Genomic DNA, 24493 nt, shown 5'->3' with positions numbered 1-24493 from the left:
TGAGTCCCTCCTGTGTATGAACATTCTATCCTACAGAAATCAGATCTCTTCTCTGATTAACTTTTTGATTAAAAAAAAAAAAATCTGTTGTTCTTCCCAATATGATGCCTTGGGCAATAATTCTTGAATGTAGCCTAGAAGTAAAAGAGTTAATTTAACCTAGAGAGTATATTCTTTTTTAAATTCACTAATAAAATTTCCTGATATATATATATATATATATCTAAATATATATATATGTATATTTAATATATATATATAAATATATATATATATATATCTAAATATACATATATATATATAAAACAGAAATCAGTACAATATTGAATGTATATGTTGTATTTGATGTCCTGTTACACGAAATTTTTATTATAACGTAGCCAAATTTAATACTTGTATATATCTCTCATTAATAATTCAAATTTTAAAAATGACCAGCATCATCACCACCTTGCTTTAACATAAACAAATGTACTGCAACACCTGGTCTTGACATTATGTTAACCAGATTTCTTTGGAGAAGGCAAAGGAAAATTATGTAGAATGTGTAGATTCTTTTATATTTTAGGCATTGTCTATGGGAACAAATCGCAACTTACTAGGAATTAATCAAAGTAAACATGCATGCCATTTATGAGGTTCATTACGTTACTTACATGCCACTTCCAGAGATGCATTTCGACTCACTGCTTCACCAAGATAGTTCCTTGCAACGCAGACGTAGCTTCCCTCATCAGGTTTACTTCGGCGCCCATGCACAATGCGCAAGAAAAATAAGGATCCGCTGGGCAGCAGCATCCTATGGGACCGGGGATCATCCTTGTCAGTCTCCACCCTCTCACCATCTTTGTACCACTCAATGGTGGGTGTTGGGCGGCCCTCAGCCTTACAGTTCAAAGTGGTGGGCTCTCCCTTAGAAACAATGACATCTGAAGGGTGCTCCACAATCCGTGGGGGAAAGTCCTCCTGGCGAAGACGCGATCCTACAAAATATGACAGAATGAACACAAGCTTTAGTATTTTCTTATCTATAGCTTTTGTGTCACTTAAGTTCACACTGGTGAAATTTAACTCTTCAATTATTCAAAGTACAGTTACTACGATTTTACTCATGCGTCACTCTTGTGTTTTTATGCAACCGATAAGTCATCCCAATTCCTTTGTGGAATGAGACAATATAGCAATAAATATAATATGTTAATTCTAATGAATTAGGTTTAACATGTCCCATAAACCATGACAAGCAAAAGTAAAAGAGAAGATGATATTTTCTTCTGTCAGCAGCGTGTCAGAATGAGAACTCAGATGAGTAAGACTAATTCCTGTCCTCACAGTGCTTACCACTACGGGGTAGAAAAGCAAGTGGGTAAGTACCTAGAATACACAGTTAGATACTGTTTATCATGCTAACGTTTTGTTATCAGACTTAATATAAAAAGAGACCTGAGAATTACATACAAATATTAACTCAATTCAACAGACAAAGAGGAAGCTTAGGAAATTACGTCAACTGCCCAGAAATATAGAGGAAGTAAGCAGTAGAGGCAGAATTTAAATCCAGTTATGTCTGACTGAGGAACTAAAGTAGAATCACTATGTTAAACTGAAATGTGCTGTATGAAAGTCCAATAAATGCCTCATAGAAAGAAAACGGGGCAAAAAAGTTAACTCTAAATAAGAACTCTCTCCCCCAAAAGGTGGCATTTAAATTGAACCGTAAAGAATAAAAATATGTCAATAGAGGAAGAAAGACACTCAGATTGAAGAACAACATGAGCAAAAGAACAAGGAAGTGAGAGTATATGCACAGTACATTTCATAATCAGGGAGGTCGTTGATGTGGCAGGTGAGGGTAAATGTAGGATTGGAGCCATAGACAAAGGGCTTTAAATACCATGCTAACATGTATGACTTTTAGTCCATACAGCTAACACTTTTCGAGAGGGCAGTAACTTGACTATTTGTATATTTAAAAAGACACTTTTGGCCTACAGTATAAGATAGATAGCAATGGAAGCAAAACGACAGTTAAGAGTTACTTAAATACCCCAAAAAACCATTAAACATAAACTGACCTTGAGAAATGCTGCGGACAGTAGAAAAATGGAGGAAGATTTAAGTCATATCAAAAAACGACATTTGATAGAATTTGGTATATCACCATATGGGAAGGAAGAGTAATAGGTATCAGTGACTTCCATGTGGCTTCAATGAAAATAGGGCCATTGAGGGGTATAAAAAACAGGAAGCAAAAGTCCTGTTGGTATTTTAAGAACACTTAGCATAACGTCTTTGAATATTTTTAATTTATAAGCTATCTATGGCCATTATTGGTGGAAAGCTCCTACCAACTGCTGCAAATTAATCTAAAGGAGATACTGAGAGAAATAATCACATGTGAGGACATAATGATAAACTACATATGGGCTTTTAAAAGTTTGCTCTTAAAATTTCCCAAGCAATCACCTAATATTAGCACATTTCTGCTTAATAAACACAAGTAATATTTATTCCTCAATATTATTCTAGTTTACGTTCAATATTAATTAAAAATGAATATTTTAATTTGACAGAGGAAATTCAATTTGGTAGTGAATAAATCTTTTCTTTCCTAAAGAGGATTACATTTTAAAAGTTGCTGATTACCATTTGTTATCTCATCAGATCCGAGAAGTAACTTAAATATTACACATGCTAGATACCTAAAATAAAAGAATAGTTTATAGGTGTGGCCGGATGGCTCAGTTGGTTAGAACAGGGTTGCCTCATGGGCCAGTGACCTGCACCCTCCACAATTAGATTGAAGACAACAAGCCACCGCTGCACTTCTGGAGGGGCGTCCATATGGCTCAGTTGGTTACAGCACGAACTCTCAACAACAAGGCTGCCGGTTCAATTCCCACATGGGATGGTGGGCTGCAGAGCTGGGCCCCTTCAAATAAAGAAGGAAAACAGCAACTGGACTTCAAGCTGGGCTGCATCCTCCACAACTAGATTGAAGGACAATGATTTGGAGCAGATGGGGCCTGGAGAAACACACTGTACCCCACTATTCCGCAATAAAAACTTAAAAAAAAAAAAGAACAGTTTATAGTACACAGGTCAGATTTAAAAACAAAAAAGAACTAAAGAAATCCAGGGAAGAGATCCAAGATGGCCAAGTAGGTAAACATTGCGCCTGTTTCCTTCGATAAGCACACTAAAATTACAACTAACTTACAGAACAATCTACCATCTTAAGTCTAGGAGAACCATCTTAAGTCTAGTCAAATAGAAGTTTTATAACTAAAGATTATAAAGAAGAAGCAACGTCGAGACTCATAGAAGGGGCAGAGACATAGAACAGGCCAGCAGCAAAACTCCATATGGCGGTTGAGAATCAGGAGGGATATCTCAGCCTCGGAGATTCCCCTCAAATGAGCGAGTGACCCCAGATCCACACAGGCTTCCCATCCCGGAGTACTGCTGCCTGGAAGAGACCCCACAACATCTGGCTGTAAAAAACAGTGGGGATTCTGATCATCCAGATGGGACGGAAAGCTATGAAAAACCCAGCCATCCTCTTAAGGGTCCATAAACAGACTCACTTGCAAGCATGCACCCTGGGCTTTGGCAGAGAGACGGTGACTCAGGGTGCATCAAAGACACACAAGGAAAGACTGAGGTGTGTGGTTTTAGGTGAGGACTGGAGGACAGTTGCCATTCCCTCTATGGGGTCCTTCTCCTGTGCAGCCAGCAGCCAAATGCCATCTTTCCTGTGATAAGCCCACCCCCACATGACCAAATCTGAATCTGATTGGTCTGGTGAGCTCCCCTGAAACCCTGCCTTCCCCAACTGCACCAATGCTGGAGGCACTTTCTCAGTGAGGAGCCAGCCCTGCCCGCATTGCACTCTTTCTTGGAAAACATCTGGGTCTGTGGGCCCCAGATGGGTGGTGACTGGACTGGGTGTGCTCTGAGACTTTTGCTGAGTAGCTCCAAGATCAGCACTGGCACCAAACCAGAGTCTACATTAACCTGGTGAACACAATTCTTCCCACTCTAGTGACTCCCTCACACTCTGCCTCACCAAACTGGTGTACCACCTGAGGCTTTATCAGCAGCTGAACCTCAAGGGAGCTAGCAGGTGGCAACAGGCCTTGGGGTGTCCTGGCTTTTTGGGGAGCTACCCCAGGGATGTGGCAACCATCTCATTTCGCATCATGGCATCTCCTATGTGCCTACAAGTTTAGTGCAGGTGGCGAACAACCACGCATCGCTTTGTACCTCCTACCAGGTAGTCCCCCACTGGTCACAATGGGTGACCTGGGCCTGCACTGGAGCCCCTCCCAAGAGGCCCCAAAACCAACATACTTAGAGGTTGGCTTCAGACCACACAGAGCACCACCGAATTAGCTCCACAAGTGGCACACACAAAGTGCGATCTCTACAGGCACCAGAGCCCACTAGGACAAATTCCACTCAGTGGGGTAAGTTGCCCACACAACAGACCATAAGCTGTGGATGTGGCCAAAGCAAGTCAGACTGAGGGTCAATACCATCCACTGACGTGCCAACAGCAATCAAGGCTCAACTACAACAGCATGGCACACACAACCCATACAAGGGACACTTCTGAAGCATCTGGCGCAGGTGATGTAATGTACAGCATAGGGAATAGAGTCAATAAAATTGTGATAGCGTGGTACAGTGTCAGACGGTTCCTGGACTTATCATGGTGATCACTTATTTAGGCATATAAACGTTAAATAACTATGACATATACCTGGAACTAATATAATATTGTATGTTAGTTATATTCTTTTCATAAAAATCTTCTTTAAAAAACCCAAAGCATTTACATATAAGGTAATCATATTATATATCACAATAAAGAAGGTAATAAAGAAATATTGTAAGTACTGGGTCCCTAAAGCAAATGAGGAGTTTGCAGGTTATAAAAAGTAAGAATTATTTTAAAAGTAAAAATCAGAAAAGTAATAATAAAAAAAAAAACATCGCATAAAGAGCTAAACATAGTTTGCAAATCAGTAACACCTTTCCAAATGTAAAGGTCTGGACACACAGCCATAGAATCTGATCCTGAAAAGCATCAAGAATAGCATGCTACTTTGCACATAGCAAGCATCTGGTAAACTACAATCACCTTCTTAGATGTCCTCCTTGCTCTTCTCTAATCTCCCATATTCAGTCATCTACATTCTCCCTACTGTCACAGTTGTTCTATTATTAAAACTAAGCAAGTCAATCATCCACGTTTAAAAGTACTAACAAGTATATATCACATAGTTCCCTACATTATTAAACACTTAGCCTGGGTAAGGCCTGAATAAAATCTTAAATATATTAATTAAATAAGTACATTTAATTAAATGAAGACTTATTAAATAAAATATTTAATAATAGACATATATGAGAAAAAAGAGGCACAATTTCTGAACTATTTGACAATAAGATTTAGAATCCAGCGTGTCCAATTCAGGATTTTATTCAATTATTACTATAACATATATAAACTATTCTAGTGTCATCATATTTGGATATTCCTGTAGTAATTTTATTCCCACTATGATCAAAACTTCAAAAGAACATCTACAATCGAAATATAAGAGATAAAACTCAAACAACTAGAAGAAATTATAGAAGCAAATTTTCATGACCTTGAGTTAGGGAAAACCTTGGATACGACACCAAAAGCAGAAGTGACAAACCAAATAATAGCTAAATTGGACTTCATAAAATTTAAACATGTTCCTACTTGAAAATAACACATCAAAAAATACAAGGCAACCCAGAGAATCAGAAAAAAATATTTGTAAATCATGCATTTGATATTGTAGCTGTATTTTTTGCACAGCACCCTATCTATCTATCTATCTATCTATCTATCTATCTATCTATCTATCTATCTATCTATTATCTAGGGCATAAACTTTAGTTGTTTCTGGCCTGATGATTAATGTAAAACTTAACGTTATAAATGAAGAAAATAACCTGTTGGTAAGCATGAACACAAATTGTTACAATGCTTTGTATTAAATTTGTTCATAGTGCCTTTTTACAAATACCATATTTTATAAATCATATATGATTCCATTTTTTATGAAATGTCCAGAAAAGGAAAATCCCTAGAACAGAAAGCAAATCTGTGGTTGTTTCGTGTAGGTGAAAGGGGCTGGGGAGGGGGGTGGGCGGAACTAGGGAATCTTTTCAGGGTGATGAAAATATTCTAAAATTGATTATAGTGATGATTGTACAACTGTGTGAAAATAATAGAAATGATATAGTGTACACTATAAATGAGTGAATTATGTGGCATATGAATCACATCTCAAGAAAAATGTGTTAATAAAGTCATGAGTAAAGGTACTGTGAACAAATTTAATACAAGGCATTGTAACAATTTGTGTTTACTCTTACCAACAGGTTTATTTTCTTCATTTATAATTTTAGGTTTTAAATTTAATCATCAGGCCAGCCAGAAACAGCAATAGGGCATAAACTAGAGTTGAAAGATCTTACCAGCTAGAGGATAGACAGAAAGATGAGAGATAAAGAGATGATAGAGATAGATAGATAGATAGATAGATAGATAGATAGATAGATAGATAGATAGATAGACAGACAGATGATAGGGAGCTATGCAAAAAATACAGCTATAATGTCAATATTTAGATGTAATTAAGTGTGAGAGGATTAATTCTGAGCTCCCTTAAAATCAGATATTACACAACTATAGCAGTGACCCCTAAGAGGGATAAACCTTAGGTAGGTCCTTGAATTCTTTGAAATTTTGTATAAAAATGTGTACTCATTCATGTGTGGGCAGGAGGAACCATCCAATGTGTGGTGAGGGGCACCAGAGCGTTCATCAAATTTCCAAATTTCCAAAAGGTCTGGGCCTTTAAAACTATTAAGGACCGCTAACCCCCTAGGCATTTCACATGGTTAGAGCAAAACAACCCCATCATTTGGTTAAAAAACAAACAAAAAAGTCGAGTCCTCAAACTCATTGGGAATTCAAATCCCAACAGTAGAGGGGGCTGTTCATCACATGAAGTGCCTTGGAACAGTTTAACCTCAGGAGCTTTGATAACCCCGAGGCGTATTTTGAAATCCAGGATCCGGGGCGCAACCCCAACCCAACCAGCATCTGATCGTGATTGCAAGCATCAGGACAGGCATTTTAACAAGCTCCCCCAAAGGGAGCACATCTCGCCCGTGTTCCTGTGACCCTGAGCTACGAATGTTTTTACAGCTTCATAATGTTAGAAAACTGAGGAGGAGAAGGTAAGAGAAGAAGAAAAAGAAGAGACTTTGGAGGAGGAAAGAAAAAGACCTTATGTGGCTTAAAATGCTTGAAGTATCTGCTATCTGATCCTTTAGAGAAAAAGCTGGTTTAGAATACTTGCTCTAGAGTACCTGTTTATTACTTTCCATGAACAACTTCAGCTTTCTAAATTTGTATTTCTCTTATATAGAACCACAAAAGTGTTTTATCCAGACTTCAGATGAAAATACAAATAAAAATAAAAACTTTGACAACAATGTGAAATATTCAGGACCCCTATATGAACAGATAGGCTAAGCGATATATTGGAATTACTATCTACAGTTCTAACTTCTCTTGCAGCTGATAGCAAGTGTGGGCATCTTTTTTATAACTCAGTTGATAATTGGACAATCAAATAGTCAAATTTTAATTAACATTTTATTCAGCTGCCCTTAGCTGTTATACAGACAATGGAAATTAGCACAGGGTTCTAAAGATGAATATCCAAATGTTTATTTTTACTGCCCAAGAAAGTAAGCTCTAAAGCAGTCCAGCAACTTGTCCTTAATTGAATAGCCAGTAGAGGCAGAAGTAGAACTCAAGACCTTTAATCCCAAATGTGGCAGGCTTTTTAAAAAGTGGCTGGAAGAGTAAGTAAGGAATGAGCATTAGAACTATGCTCGTTGAAAACCTTCTTCTAAAGTTGTTTCAATAACATGAGTCAGATGAATGTCTCTAGTCGTAATGTAGCCAGAAAACATCTTCATTGTTTTTCAAAGTATGACTCTGAGAGGGCCTGTCTTAGAGTCACTTGGAATATTACTATACGATGCAGATTCTTGGTCTCCATAGTGAACAAGACACATAAGAAGTTACAAGTGAAAGGGTCTAAGAAGCTGCATATTTAGCATGTTTGCCCGTAGGTCCTACACTTAGACCTGGCTAGATGTAAGCATTCCACAGAAATACCAATTAGTCAACTGGATGCAAATACATCTTTGAATAATGTTCTAAGTACCCAAATTTATATAAAGGATCATTTCTGCTTCTCAGAAATTCCTAAAAAATGATTTTCTAATAACTTTTGGTAAAATGTTTCATAAAAAAACAAATTGAATAGTGTATTAGCTCTTCAAATTTTAGAGGTTTGGAGGTGAAGTTTAAAATCACAATTTGTTAAAATATTTAAATTTAGTTTTACTTAGGCAGGTACCGCTCATCACCGTGAGGGCTACAGAAAAGTTTTGTTTTCAGGAAGTGATTTCAATTACATAATATAATAAAGTAGATAAAAGATCTAGGAAAATACTTGTTGATTTCACTTCATGTGTTTCAAAGGAAACGGCCCCTACCTCATTATTCAGTTGTGATATTGTATTTCCTTAAATTAAGCTTCACTTTTCATTCACATACAGGATTGCCATATGTAGTTAAGTTAAGCAACGCATGTCAAACTCTTCTAAATTTTTTAAAGGGCAGAATAAATTCTTGGCAAATTAGAGACAGTGTGAAATACAACTCCGTCCAGTGAAATATCTAGGTGGTGTCTGTTTTTCTTTTTCTTAAAAATGTACATAATATTGTGTCCTAGTTCATAATAACTATGTTTTATTTTCCAAAAATATCCTGTAGTAAAATTAAGCCAGGAAGATTCTCTATGATTACCCTATTTCTGAATGTCCCTCAGTTTGAGAGGTACCTAGTGAGACACGAAAAAGTGAAGGCTGCATCAGAATAAGAAGGGGCAGTGTGGTAGGAAAAAAGGGCATAAGTTATTAATCAGCAAATATTTATGCCTCACTTTCACCAGGCACAAACCAGAACACCAATGTCTCACCAATTGGTTTAGATGATAAAAAGAAATCGTATATCTAGATCAGCAGTAAACATTCAATATATCTTTTTTTTCCCCTTCTATAAACAATGACATACTCTCCAAAATGTCCCCCTTGAAACTCAAAGTTTAAAACCTCTAAGGTTTAAAGTTGTTAACTGCTTTCTATTTTGCCAAAATAAATCCTATTCAAAATTGTCTCCATGGAAAGAAAATTTTCTCAGCACCACTACAAATGATGTCCATGTTGATTAGTCAGCTAAAGTAATTTGAAATAAAATGGAATTAATCAATCATTTCATCAAGTCTGTCCTTACAACTTTTCCATCCTTGAATTTTTCATGATAACTAAATTCCAGTGTACTTTCCTCATGAGGAAGGGGGAATGGAAAAGGGCTTTGAGATAACTTTTGTTGTTGTTTTCTAGAAGAACTATGATATGATAGGATTTGGTGGGAAAGTCCTTGTTTGGTAACCATAAAGATGATTTTATCCATTAGAACCTTACTGAAACTCAGGAAATTATCTAATTTAGCAATAACCTCAATAAATGTATAAGATTCTCATTCCTTCTGGAAGCACAGCCGTGCCGTGTTAAAAATAAGTTTGAATTAGAAACATCAAAATTGAAGCCTAGAAATCCTACTTATTTATTCCAAAATTTCTACATGGCTTTTGAATGTCATAAAACTAAAGGGCCAACAGTATGAAAGGCAATTCACAAATATAAATGACGTTTCCTGTCAAAACTTAACAGGCAGCTTTGATTCTGAAAGTTTCAGTTGTACAGCATGACATCTAGTAGCATCCGTATCACCCTGTCTTCTAGGTCCAACAGACAGAAGATTGAGCTACCAGTGACCCTCTCACTCCAAAACCCATTTTACAGATGAAAGAAGAATAAAAATAGAGAACCAGTGAACTGAAATCTCCTTCCCCCAAAGTGAGACGAGAATATAGCTGCAGTTGTCTTAGCTGTGAGTCTAGGCTCTGTTTTCAAGATGACTTTTCTTTTTCTATTACCCTGCCCATATTTTGAAAGTCTAAAACAGAAAATCCCAAGCACTAGATTTCAGTCGCTTTTTTTGTTTTTTTCTTTTCTCTCTCTCTCTCTCTCTCTCTCTCTCTCTCTCTCTCTCTCTCTCTCTCTCTCTCTCCTTTTCTTTTTTTTCTTTTTTCTATTTTCTGGGCCATTGTATGATTCAGTATATGATTTTAAGAAAGTTACCTAAATTTTCTTATGATACTATTTCTTTGTCCCCAAATTGAGGCAACTGGAAGTGTAAATTGCTACAAGTTCATTGTTTATAACGTGATCACACACTTTATGGCTGTCACATCATAATGGACATACCCAAAAGAGAAGATAATAGGTGGCAATTTAAATTTATAACCACAGAGCAAATTTTCTTTTCCAGTTGTATAAAAAAATAATTGACATAACATCACTGTATAACTCATACAGTATGATGGTTTGATTTACACGTTAATATTATGAAATGATTATCACAACAGGTTCAGCTAACATTCATCTTCTCATATAGATACAATATAAAGAAAAAAGATGAAAAGAATAAAGGGAAAAAAATTTTCTTCTTGTGATGAGAACTGTTAGGATTTACTCTCTTGACAACTTTCCTATATATCATACAGCACTGTTAGCAATAGCTATCATGTTGTGCATTAAATACCTAGTACTTATTTATCTTATAATTAGAGATTTGTACCTTTGACCAACTTCTCTAACCCCCACTCCTTCATCCCTAACCCCACTCCACCCCACTCCTACCCCTGGTAACCACCAGGCGTCTCATCTCCTTTTCTGAGTTCTTTTTTAATTTTAATATTGTACATATAAGTACAATGTCATACAGTATTTGTCTTTCTCGGTCTAACTTATTTCACTTAACAAAGCACATTTTTAAAGATATGTGTGTTACACTAATGTTCATACTTTTAATAAAAGTATTGATTAGAAAGGTTTGCCCTTGGTAGGTCTTGTGTCTATATCAAAAGCAATGGTTATCAAAATGCCTTCTTAGAGAACCCTCCGAAAGTTAACAATTTAAAAGCTTTTGTTTAAAAAATAGCTTATGTAACGTTTCAAATTTATTCTTAAATTTCTAAGAAATGTAATCACATTGCCAATAAATACATGGTTCTATAAATCACTTTAACCAAAGACTAACTGGTAATACATGGATATTTATCTTAAAAATAAACCTTCTATCTATTATTTAAAATACAACATTAGCCAAGATATTTCAATTTTCCTTCCTTTTTCAGAGGGAGCAGGTTACTATTTCAAGAGAAGGTAAATGAGAGATTCATAATACTTTCTCTCTGAATTTCACAACTGTATTTCAAGACCTTATTTCTGTATTCTTAACAGAAATTGCTGAAAACGTTAAAAGTGGAATACATTTTTCTTCTTTCTTTTTTCCACCACCCTGTTATTCAGTACTTTCATTAGGTAAGTTTTAATTGCTTTTTTTTTAGCTTTTATTTATTTAAGTGTGTTTTTCCAGGACCTATCAGCTCCAAGTCAAGTAGTTGTTTCAATCTAGTTGTGGAGGGCGCAGCTCACAGTGGCCCATGCAGGGATAGAACCAGCAACCTTGTTAAGAGCACCGTGCTCTATCCAACTGAGGTAACCGTCCGCCCCTTAATTGCTTCTTTATAATTTCAGTTTCTGGAACCCTACATCCAATGCAATGAGACTCTGTCCTCACCTGAGCAGGTGGGCCCCAGTGACAGCACCAGCATCCAGGGGAAGGCAGGATTGGTTTAGGTAAGTTAGAATTAGTAGCCAAAGTCAATCAAATCCAGGGGTGGACACGTGGGAATATCTGTATACCACTAAAGAGAAATTTTGAAACCACAAATCTGAAGTTTTCAGTAAATTTTTAGGGGTGATTTCCTGCAAAGAAATAAATGAATTTCCTATTTTATAAATACATTTTCTAACAATTCAGTGAGGAACCAATGTATTAACCTAGACATTCATCCAATACTTTTTTAAATCAATTTGCTACATCTTACCATGGTTGAAGGCATTCTTTAAAGAGTGATTTGCCTCCAAATCAGGAGTTTTCATGGGTTGTGCAGATTTGCCTTATATTGACAAAAGCAATCTCCATTTCAGGAAGATAACTTTGCAATTTAGCTTCTTATTGCCATGTTTTTAATGTTTTGATGTGCTTTCAGAATTGCATTTGGCTTTATAAAAGATGATGCAATGAAACAATCTTGCAACTCATTAGGTTATTTAACAATGTTTAACTTTCTAAAAACCATTGACAATTACTGAGTGGATACTATGAATGGACTTCCAGAAAACAGCGCTCTACTTAAGTAAACTCCTAGTGGAATGGTAACATATTAGCATTTTATTCTATTTCCTAAGGAATACACTGTGAGAATTCTGTAGTAGTAGTAGTAGCATTAGGCTTCGTAACTGGAGATGCCGGAGGCCCCAGGCGTCAGTGTCAGAAACCACGATCCCACCAGCACTGGTATTTCACACATGTGCACCAAGCTTTGTTAAAAATTTAGTTTCTCATAAATTTGCTTAGAACTCTCTAAACTGAGAGAGTATATTTTTCTCTAACCTGAAATATTTTATTATAAAGTTAAATCAAGATCCAATGGCCCTAGTTAAAATTGCAGATAAACTTATTTTACCATATAGTATACTAAGGATTTTTTAAAAAACGGAATTGAAAGTGTTAGTACAGTTCGTAACATTTCTTGGGAGAAAAATGACTAAAACAGTACCTAAAAAAAAAAAAATCACAACTGCTATGAGTCAAATATATTAGTTGTATCATGTCCAAGTAATGCACACAATGACTGATTTTAGGCTTGTTCACTTCCAATCAACATTCAACTACTTAAGAAGTTGAGCTAACATTTAAAGCTCATTGCATTACTCCATTACCTTTTTTTATATGGTTCTTAAACCATAGATTGGCTTATGTGGAATGGAAGTAAAGAAAGACACCTCAGAAACTGGATATAAAATTTTGTGCATGGGCCTTTTTAAGAAATGATAAGATACCTCTTCGGCAGGCAATAGAGATTCTCTGCCAACAAGAGGACTCTCACTTGAAATTGCTCTTTTATAAATGATGAATAAGAGTATGAACTCAGGTAAGTCCCTAGCCCTCTTCACACCTTGATTTCCTTGCCTATAAAATGTAGAAGAACCAACCAAGTAATATTGCTGTGATGACTGAATGAGATTTTTTTCCATGTGTTGAGCACACAGTATGCACTTGGTAAACGTTCACACTATTTGTGTTTTTATAATGTATAATCCTTTTATTATATAACCTCTATTACTATACTCAAAGACATCTCTGACCCTATACAGACGAAGAAGGACTGCCTACCATCTATGAGATACAATCTTTTCTATGCAATAGCACACCATTCAAAATACAGCTTCTGCTGATCTTTCTACTGTGGTATTCTACCACAGACTGTTCCTACCTACCCAATTAAAGGCCATTCTGAATGAATACCTTACTTTCATTTCCCTGAAAGCTCCATATTTTCAGCAACTCTGCACCTTACTCAGATTTGCCATATACTGTAAGTTCCAAAGATGACAATATTGGATGATCAATCAATATGTTATATAAAAAGACATGAATAAATATATCACTTTTGTTATTCTATCAATGGAGCTATAGGTAGCTGAATTTTTATCAAAAACTCTATAACAACTAAAGACTGCTTTTACCGTGGATCATGGCGAATTGGAGGTGTGTGATTTTAATACCAGACATTACTGTCTGGGTATGATGAACAAATAATCTGTAAATTACAATCACTGAAATTTAATCAAATATCAATGTTTAATAATTCTTTTTGCCCACCTTAAATATTTTAGTGAAATAGGTTATGCCAATATTGATGATTTTTCTTTATAAAAATATTGAAACCCTTGTGTGATTCATACACGGGAAGCTTCAATGTTTTTGGTTGCTTTCCATTATAAAGTTAAAGAGGATTAAGAAATATCAAAATAAATTTTTGAAGGCACATTATCATGACTTAAGTTAAATGACATGACAGGAACAGGAATATTATAAGAAACTTGTCTGAAATTAACTCTTACCAGTAGTTTAAAGGGGTGGTGAAAACAAAATAATTTTTTCCCTGTTTATGCAACATGTGTTTTTCTTGAAATCTCTAAATTACAGTTTATGAAATTGTGTATCTTTAAAATATTGCTAGACCTCTTTCAACAAAGACCCAAGTCAAAGATGAGTATAGTGATCCCAAAGATGAAAAGAAAGATTTCCTCTCGAATAGTGGGATCAGCAATATTGTATTCAGTTTTCTTTATATTGTATACTGGCATGTCGGGATTCTTTTCCTGAAGGCTGTACTGTGCAGAGTAAAAGAGGTTTATAAAGGTAACTGAATACACCTTGTACTTACTGCTTTGTCTTTGACTATCACGCTCAGAGTGAATGGGCTTTCACAGTTGACCAAACTGAACAGAAGTGACAGTATCACATTTCTGGGGAGGTATTTGCAGTATACACACCTAAATTCACTTTTAAAGTGGTGCCTCCACTAAAAACACCTGGGACAAGATTGTGAGCCAGAAAAAGTTGACAAACAGGCCATGTTTAAACAGCTGCAAATAGCTCTTACATTTGGAATTATTAATAAATCCGTTTTCAAGTCTTTAGAATACTGTAAAAAGATTTCAAGTTGCATTTTGCCCTCACTTTATGCAATGGATGGCAATAAAAATAAATAAAACCTTCTTTCAACAATGGCTTGAAGCACCCAATATATATATATATATATATATATATATATATATATATATATATATATATGTAAACAAATTAAGCTCTTTAAGAAAAACATTTTACCAGTTTTATTTGGTAAATCAATGATTTTGATAGGACTTGTTATAAGGCTATATAAATGGTTGGTTAAATTGATAAAATCACAATTGCTTTAATCTAGTAAATAAAGAATATAAGTGACATTGATCATCAGGATACTTTTCATTTGGGGATCTACTTTGTCTTCATTTTTATCTTTTTATGGTATCTGTTGATGCCTTTAAAAAGTGAATGATTTAATACAACTTCAAATTTCCTTTCAAGGAATGTCTTCTGTTTCAGAGCAAAATGACCACCAGATAACATCATTGCTTCGGCAGAAATACTGAGTGTAGTTTTCAGTTAAAAGATTCTGTGTGCATAGAAAAAAAGGAGCTTTTTTTTTTTTCTGAATGAAGAAAAGCAGCAAATGGGAGTGCTATAAATGTTTTTAAACGATCTTTTTCTGCTTGAACTATGTTTAACCATAAAATATGTGTTTCACAAAATATGTCAAAGATGCAATTCCTTAGGTCTCTCAAAAAAACATCTGAAGTTTCTTTAAAAACTTGTGAAAAATGTTATTTTTCCACTCAGTTTGTTTACTTTGAAGACGTATCAGATGAGGGATCCAATGAACTACCGTAATCACCCCCTGGTTTTCCCCAGGTTATTACCATGTGGACATGGAATTAGTCTCCATTCAGTCCCTCTCAAAATGCAATGCTCTCTTGTCACAAAGCAAAAAGAGTGGAACACACAGAATTATTACGGATTATACTGAAGGGAAAGAAAACACTGACAAGTTTGGGAATAAAAATGTACGGAGTTAGAGCAGTTGTGAAAGCAAGAATAAGTGTAACTTAGAATAGGGTGGTATTTTTTAAATGTAGGAAGTTGCTTTTAGAGTCAAGTACTCAGTACATCAAACTCTGACAAGTTGGATTTTATAAACAAGCAACAAATAACCATCTGGAAGAAAATGAAAAAGTGTATGAAAAGAATATTTGCTTAATGTTGCAAGTAGGTCTACTGCTTAATATTGAAAGTAGGTATACTACTTTCAAAGGAGGAAAAATAACCCTTGTTTTTTAAGAGTTCTAAAAACTTCTGTTAACATTTGAAAAATAAAGATTATCATTACTGGTTCGTTTTGTTATAAATTTCTATCACACGTTGATAGAAAAAAACCCTTTGAGTTATATGTAAACTAATGAACTAAAAGTTTGAATGGAGTCTAATAATTTCTGATTCAATAAGGAGTCTGCTTTTAGACGTCCGCTCTATTCTTCATTGCTTTCCACAAGAAACGCATGCCCTCTCACTGTGTCAGGTATAATTTCTATGACAACAAGAGCCAAATCTCTACTTAGTGTCTCCAGTTACAAAAAGCTCCAGGCTTGGATCAGGTGCCCACTTGAATGCTCAGTCATACCCTCAAATTCTATAGATCTCAAAATGGATCCTTCACCTCCCCCTGTCCCATATCTCATCCCTCTCTCCTTCCCAACATAATTCAATCTTTCTTCAGGTCCCTAATGCTAAAAATCCCAGCTGTAGAGTTTAACTCTTAAATTACTTTCATATCCGCTTAGCATAGAATTCCTGTGGATGTTTTCTTCTTTCTCTCACTTTGTCTGCCTCTCAGTTCCATCTCTCTCGATTCAATTTTACATTATCATTATGCCAAAAGCTTCATAGTTTCTCTATTCCAAGTATATTCTAATCCTTTCCCTCCTCACACCATACCTAGAAAAAATATATAAGGATTTTAGAAAGTTATGTGTCACTTTTCTTTAAACAAACAAACAAGAAAGTGAATCAAATAGATTTTCTCAAACTTTCAACGAGGGTTCTGAATTCTTCTCACTCCCTTGGCCAGTAGAAATCCATTTATTCAGCCAGCTGAATTACAAATTGCACTTTTCTATGTCCAGCTTATGTGGCCAGGATTAAGCAAATTGCCTTGTGAGTCTTACGAAGAAGCACAAAACTCCGAACCACCTTGCCAAGTCTCGGCATTTATTTGGACAGCATTTACTTCTGCTGCCGTGACGTATCTGCAACACTGATTTACAGTCAAAGGTGCCAGAACATCACTTACTGTATTAAAACTTGGCCACGTTTCTCCATTATTGGAGTTCACTGCAAATTGGAAAAAAATATGTTGACTGCAGAGAGAAAAGTTGAGATGCAGAATGCTTCATTTTGTTGAGGAAGCTTATACCGGATAAATTTATCTAAAGTGTCCATATTGAAAACAGATCTCTGGGACAGCTGCCTCATATGAATCCTGACATGAAGATGCCAGCATTGATAAAATCTGAGTTCTTATTTTTCTATGTGGCTTATGAGTACCTTTAAATATAAAGAAATATCACCAAGTAAATAGGAGCCTTAAATTAATTTTTGAATGTTCCTTGTGAGATAATCAGAAAAAAAAAAAGTGTAGTAGCATTGATGTAGTTAAAACACATTCACTAGCCTGGGCATTTATGTCTAGTCTGTGGAATTTGAACTCAAGTGCACCAAAACACTGACACAATTCACAGCGAAAATTTCTACTGTCTATAGTCTATCAACAATCAGGAAATGAGGAGGTGGTATATCTGTTAGCATTGGTTTATAACGAAGTGATTTTTTAAAATTATCCTCCTTAGGGTTCAACAAGGTATTAAATATCCAATGACCAGTCCCAGAAACAAAGGTGTGAATAAGAGCACAATGTCTGACTTCACCAGACTCAATAAGCACCACCTCGGGGCCGGCCCGGTGGCTCAGGCGGTTAGAGCTCCATGCTCGTAAATCCGAAGGTTGCCGGTTTGATTCCCACATGGGCCAGTGGGCTCTCAACCACAAGGTTGCCAGTTCAACTCCTTGAGTCCTGCAAGGGATGCCGCCCACGATACTAAGGTTGAACACAGCACCTAGAGCTGAGCTGCCGCTGAGCTCCCGGATGGCTCAGTTGGTTGGAGCTCGTCCTCTCAATCACAATGTTGCGGGTTTTGACTCCCACAAGGATGGTGGGCTGTGCCCCCTGCAACTAGCAAGGGCAACTGGATCTGGAGCTGAGCTGCGCCGTCCACAACCCACAACTAAAACTGAAAGGACAACAACTTGAAGCTGAATGGCACCCTCCACAACTAAGATTGAAGGAACGGCAACTTGACTTGGAAAAAAAGTCCTGGAAATACACACTGTTCCCCAATAAAGTCCTGTTCCCCTATAAAATCTAAAAAAAAAAATAAATAAAAAAATAAGCACCACCTCGATGTACAGATGGTTGTTCACGAAGACAACAGCCACCAATTAGACAACTGACAATTAGGTCAAAACAGGAGGGAGGGACTCACCCCTGAATACTGAATTACTTTTATGTGGCATTTAATCACTCTCACAATAGCAAAAGACAAATTTTAGGGATTGCTCTTTACTGCAGTGAGGAATTCTGGTTTATACTTTGTTTTCAAGACTTACATCTTGGATGTTTTTTTTTTCCCTCTTCTAAATTTGACTGGAATTTAGCTTGATATACTCTTTCACTATGATCAACTTGTATTAATGAGTTTACAACTAGAGATGTGGGTCACATACAACGTCATAAGACCAAAGCAGATTGTGCATAGACAATGGATTCAAACACCAGGTTCAATCCTGGCAACTAGAGGGCAGGTATTTTGACAGTAGAAGATGGGCATCAGATTCTTTAGCCAATGTTAAGGGTAACTACTAAAGCTATCCTAGTACTGGAGTCTGGAGAAGATGTAGGAGAAGCCCCGGGTCATCCAGGGGAGGAGTGTCCATCATTTATATAAATATCATGTATCTTGTGTATACACACACACACCACACACACACACACACACACACACACACACACACACACACAGAGGGTGCCAAAAAAATATATACACATTTTAAGAAAGGAAACCTGTATTAAAATTGTAATACTCAATATATACCAATAACAAAAGATGAAATACAAGTCACATTTGACTTCTGCAGTTACAAGAGGTGCTCAAAGTGGTTACCATCAACATCCAGACCCTTCTGATTACAGCGAACTACTGCTCGAGTAACATTGACCAAAGTGTCCACTTGTATACATTTTTTTGGCACATCTGGTATTTACGAGTATATTATTCCTACATTAAGGACATTCCCTGAAGAGGTCATTGCTTATAGAATTTTCTTTGATAAATCAAAAATTTTTTAAAGCTTTAAAACACTTAATACAGTTTTGCGCAAGCCACTGCCTCCTGCCACACAATAAAAATAGAAACTTTCCCTGCTTGCACACTGGCAGGCAGCAACTGACACTTGCCTGTACTATGATTATTTCTGAATGACTTGGCACAACCTTTAATGATATGCTTCTTGCATCACAGGATTCGACGTTCCATTTTTGCCCATCTCATTGCTTCAGGCTCCAGAAGTTGAATCTGCCCGGTTATCATTAATACACAGGGGCATTCCTGCATGGCTATCCTTAGAGTCTACAGCCTTGCATTGCCTCAGAGGTGACATCACCTTTGGATTTCCACTGGCTCAGTTCCCTTGGATTGGATCCAAGGCAGAACCGCCGTATGCCGAATTTCACTGTGGTGGCCAATGATGTAATAATGAGGTTCCCAGGCCAATACCCCTTGGATTTTTAAATGGTCATATTCCCAATATAAGTACAGGCATTTAAAATGATGTGTTTCTCTTAATTTCATTTCATTCAACTTTTTCTTTAACAATCCGGTCCAAACACCTATATCAAAATGAACCAAAGTGTCAATAACCTGCAATTTTCCATAAATTAGCACAAGACCCCCTCCCACACCCACACAGTTACACGCACACACACACACACACACACACACACACACACACACACACAGTCACAGAATTTTGGGAATAAATTTTTCTCATTTCCCTGTAAGGAGGAATCTGCCACTCAACAATAATGTCAAATATTTGAGTCATTAAACAAAACGTAACTCCAGTAAATATGAAAACCATAACATATCATATATATATATATATATACATTATATATATATGTATATATATATAATTATATTATTGGATTAATATGTCCACTGATTTTTAGTGGAACTGTGCCTAGTCAGTAATGCAAGACTTCAAATAGCTATATATTTATGAAGGGAAATGTATGAGCAAAGATTTTCCAGCTTGCCACACTCATGCCAAAGGCAGTTGTATGCATGAGGAAACGGACACAGGTCTACCCTCACAGTCAACTGTAGCTAGCTAAAGAGAGCTTTCCAATTCTTGGCAGAATAACAAATTCTCAAGCAGAGAGGGGATGGGGTGAGATTTTTTTTCCTTCTGTAAGTAACTTAGTGAATGAAGTACTAATTAACATTATGGCATTGATAAATGGAGAGAGAGATTAGGGATGTACTCGATATTCAGACCTTCGCAGATGGACTGTCAAAGCCACATTAATTCCTATCTCATCGGAGCATCTGCTTCTCCCATAATCCACTGCCCCTTGGTACAAACAACACAAACTGTTGTGACTCAATTCGATTTATATCAATCTAATTTCTTTCAATCCAATTTGTATTCCAATCTACTACCTTCTAATCACTTAAATCTTCAGCCTCCATCTGGTAAATTTTCTCTCAAAATTAACTGAGCAGATGCCTCTGCGATTGTCTCCCACAGTCAAGCTAATCAGACCCTCTCAGTGGCCAATAGAATCTGCTGAATAGGTACGTGACTTACGGTGTTGCCCTTCCAGTTACAAACTCGGGGAGGTAGGAAGACCATTTTATCTGTCATTAATTGGTTCATTTGCATAACACTGCTTGGGAAGAAACCCTGGATACAAAAGCCAGGAGAAGAAACTACTGGAAGAGAGTAAAATGTGCTCATTTGTCAAATGAGCTTTCCAGTTTAATCTGCCCTCTGCTTAGGTTAACACACACAGGGTGAGAATGTTATTTAATATTGTATGTTCTAAAAAACTACCCTCTGAATGACATGGAATTAAAAGTTTTCTATAATCATCAGAAAGTCATACTGAGACCCAACTTTGGTTAACAAATATATTCCCACAGTAAGCTTCTGCATTTCAGGACTATGCACTGATTTATCCACTGGAGCATATGTGATATAAACAATACAGCCCCTGGCTGGCATTAGCATTCACTTCTATGGAAGTTCCACTGTGATCCATAATTAATGACACAAATTAAATGTTCTCCGATGAGCAAACTGGACAGCACTACCTGTGGAATAAACCTCATTCTGGAGACCCAGTAATTAGCAAAAATGTAAATAAATAAAGGACCCAAAACAGATAAAGATGAGTACTACATGGAACTACTGTGAGGTAGAAATGATTTTCATGTGAAATTTATGAGATTGGTTTCATTAATTTATAGCCACACACAATGTACCTGGATAATATTTTTAAATATATTTTTTTCAAATTTTAAGGCATCTTAAACAGAAATATTAAAGTATTCGATGATGTTCGGAAAACCTGAAAGATAAGCCTAGAAAACCATTATATCTGAAACATAGTCTATTTTGGAGTGAACAATGCTTCAGTAAGGCTCATTAACGTTATGAAACAGGAAAATGCCAAAATGCCTTCATAACATATAACATTAAGTATAAATAGTTGGAGGATTAAATAATTGAATGTAGACTCTATTTCTGTAATTCTAACTAGAGTAAGGTATAAAAGACAAGGCCTCTAGGTTTCTGGATTCTTGGGTCTCCAAATTAACCAGAGAAAGCCAGCTGGAGAAGTCAGAGGGCACTGGACCTGTGGGAAATTGTGGAACTGGTAAATTGGGAAGTGGTTGGAGACATTGATCTATCTCTCCATCTCAGCAGTAAGACAGTGAGGGGCACACAACAACTCACTGAATAAAACCAACCATTTCTGGACTCTGCTCAGTCACATTTGATGCCCTGAGCCCCAGTTACTTCCTCTGTGAAGTGATTTTAAAATTATATCTGCTTCTACATGCTGTGTTAAAAATGACACAAATCATACATGCAAACCACACTTCTTTAATTCTAAGGCCCTGTGTAAATATAAGACAGCACGGCAGGGCCATTTAAGAACATGGACTCAGGTTTGAGATCTGAACTTAATAGTTGGGTGACTGCAGTCAAATTACTAACCCTCTCAGTATGTCAGTGTAAAACGGTGGTATCGCCTACCTTACGTTATAAGAAGAAAATGAATTAATATACATAATACGCCGAAATGCGTGCCTGGGACAGCGCCTATGAAAACATATGTGTCAGCTAAAAGATAAAAGTTAAGAAAGTTGTCTTTTTATTGGACGTTCTCAAATATATTTGGATATGCGTTAACTGTTCACTTGCTAAATAGTATGTATTTTCTCAATGGCATTCATCTTTTAAATAATAATAACGGCAAACTGAGTTGTAATATAATTATTTCAGATGCTGCACTGAGGTCTATCTATAGGGTAGAAAAAAATTATGGTTTATGAAGTACTTTCAATTGGCTCTCATGAAAACAGTGACCTCAATCATATCAGTAATTTTATTAATTACTGAAACCAATACTTGTTGTGTATTATGTGCTAAGCATTGCATTAGAAGCAGGGCATCCCAACCTCAAGAAGTTCAGTCTTGGGCCCCTGGCACTTTGATTAAATAGCTGTTCCCCTCTGGGTAATAAAATTTCTGAAGTGGACATGTCACGCATGTTCTTTAATGCTGAGGAGACTCATAACTGACTCCAAACTGTAGAAGTATTGATTAAAAGCCCACGTTCATAATCCTGGCGTCTAGGAGAGAGTTAGATATCAAAACTGGCAGAGATTCTAGGACATCCAGGAATGATTCTACACTTGGCTGATCTACCTGTCCACTCAAAGGCTACCCTGTCCATGCCACACATCTGACAAAACAAGGAATGGCCCTTGATATATAATGGCCTATAATATACTGTATTATATATTTCATGGGCCCTGATACATAATGGCCTCAAATATGTAACAACATAATACATATTGCAATTATATAATAATAACTAAGAGGAGCAGATGCTACTCTGAAGGATAAAATCCTTGACAATCTAGATAAGATTGAACGATCTACTTGACGAAGAACCACGATCCCAGCTTTTTTTTTTATTATTATCACAGTCCCATCTGATTCAATCATTTCTCTTCTAACATTTTAGCAATGAATTCTCAGTGCCAAGCCCCAATCTGGCAATCATTCACTCAAACTGAATCCAGAATTGACGAGGCTTGCTGATAATTTGTATACAAAAGTTCAAGAAGTATTTTATCAATTGTAGTCCTAGAATTTTAGTTATTTCTGTAGATCTTGTTCCTATTGCGAGATTTAAGTTTGTATTTTTGGTGCCTGAAATAGTACCTTGGTACATGTGCATGTTTAACAAACATTAACTCATTTTCAATACTACTAATATTTAATAATAACAACAAAAATGATCAATATATCTATAATTTTTAGGCACCAGGTGCTTTACAAAAATGACTTTATTTCATCCTCAGTGTAAACTTCGTATAATGATCCTTTTTTTGTAGATGAGGAATACAAGAATTTAAATAGCTTGTATGGATTTATAGCTGTAGTGCTCAAGGTTATCAAAACATAATAGAAAATTTGTGTGCTCTATTTTTCAAAAGGCAAGGATATACATTTTACATGTGCTGTGTGATCAGTGTGTGTGTTTGTATGTGTGTGTGTGTGTGTGTGTGTGTGTGTGTGTGTTTTGCCAAAGATTTTGCTCAGGAGACAATACATTTGTCAGGAGAGAATCCTGATTTGTTTAAGTGAGCTGTCCCAGTACCACCTTTGAAGCTCCCCATTGTAAAGCCCATTCCTTAAAAACGTTAGCATTGTCAGATTTGAATATTAATAGTTGATAGGGTTCAGAACATGCTACCCCAACACAGGGCACCTTGGCATATTGACTATTTCAAGCTTAAGAAACTTTAGAAAAGGCAGGTATAGGCAAGACTTTCTCACTTCCCCTTCTCCCGGAAGTAGATCATAGCCCTCATGTGACAGGTGCCCTCCTTATACCTGGCGAGAAGGAGCATCCTTAGCTCAAGTAAGGGACAAAGAGAGGAATCTGAAGGAACAGGCATTGCTAAGTTTCCCACGGTTTCTTACACCTACCTCATACCCTTTGTCCCCTCACATTTTCCCATGACTTTCCACTCTTTTTTAAACCTAGCCAACAAAACTGAAGTTTAACTGCTTCTGTGGGTCTTCCTTTCCCCATGAAGTCTCTCGTGTCACATAAAACTATTCGTATGTTAAATAAATTTGTATGCTTTTGTCGTTTTTTTAAATACATTTTTATTTGGAAACGTTTCTTTCAGTACAGTGAAACTAAATCTTAAGAAACACTGGATGTCACTGGTTTAGATAGCATTAGTTTGTTATAAAAAAAAGAAAGATGGAAATTATATACATGATGAAAGAGTTCAGTTTCACAGGATGCCATTTTAATAGTGATTCAGTTGGGTGGATATACTTTGAAAGAAT

At 36.3% G+C, this 24493-nt stretch overlaps 1 protein-coding gene across 11 annotated transcripts in view; it reads right to left on the bottom strand.

Annotated features, from left to right (window-relative positions):
- Window positions 1–24493, bottom strand: part of ROBO2 (roundabout guidance receptor 2) — a 1653426-nt gene that overhangs the window by 530778 nt on the left and 1098155 nt on the right. For all 11 annotated transcript variants that reach the window (XM_033131291.1, XM_033131233.1, XM_033131225.1 and 8 more), the window contains one exon: window positions 657–983. In XM_033131291.1, the coding sequence (XP_032987182.1) occupies window positions 657–983 (327 nt within the window). The remainder of the gene's footprint in view (window positions 1–656; window positions 984–24493) is intronic.

Source organism: Rhinolophus ferrumequinum, chromosome 2, assembly GCF_004115265.2.
Source record: "Rhinolophus ferrumequinum isolate MPI-CBG mRhiFer1 chromosome 2, mRhiFer1_v1.p, whole genome shotgun sequence".
NCBI classification, from domain to species: domain Eukaryota; kingdom Metazoa; phylum Chordata; class Mammalia; order Chiroptera; family Rhinolophidae; genus Rhinolophus; species Rhinolophus ferrumequinum.
The sequence above is the reverse complement of the archived record's forward strand: the minus strand, read 5'-3'. Positions and strand labels throughout refer to the sequence as shown.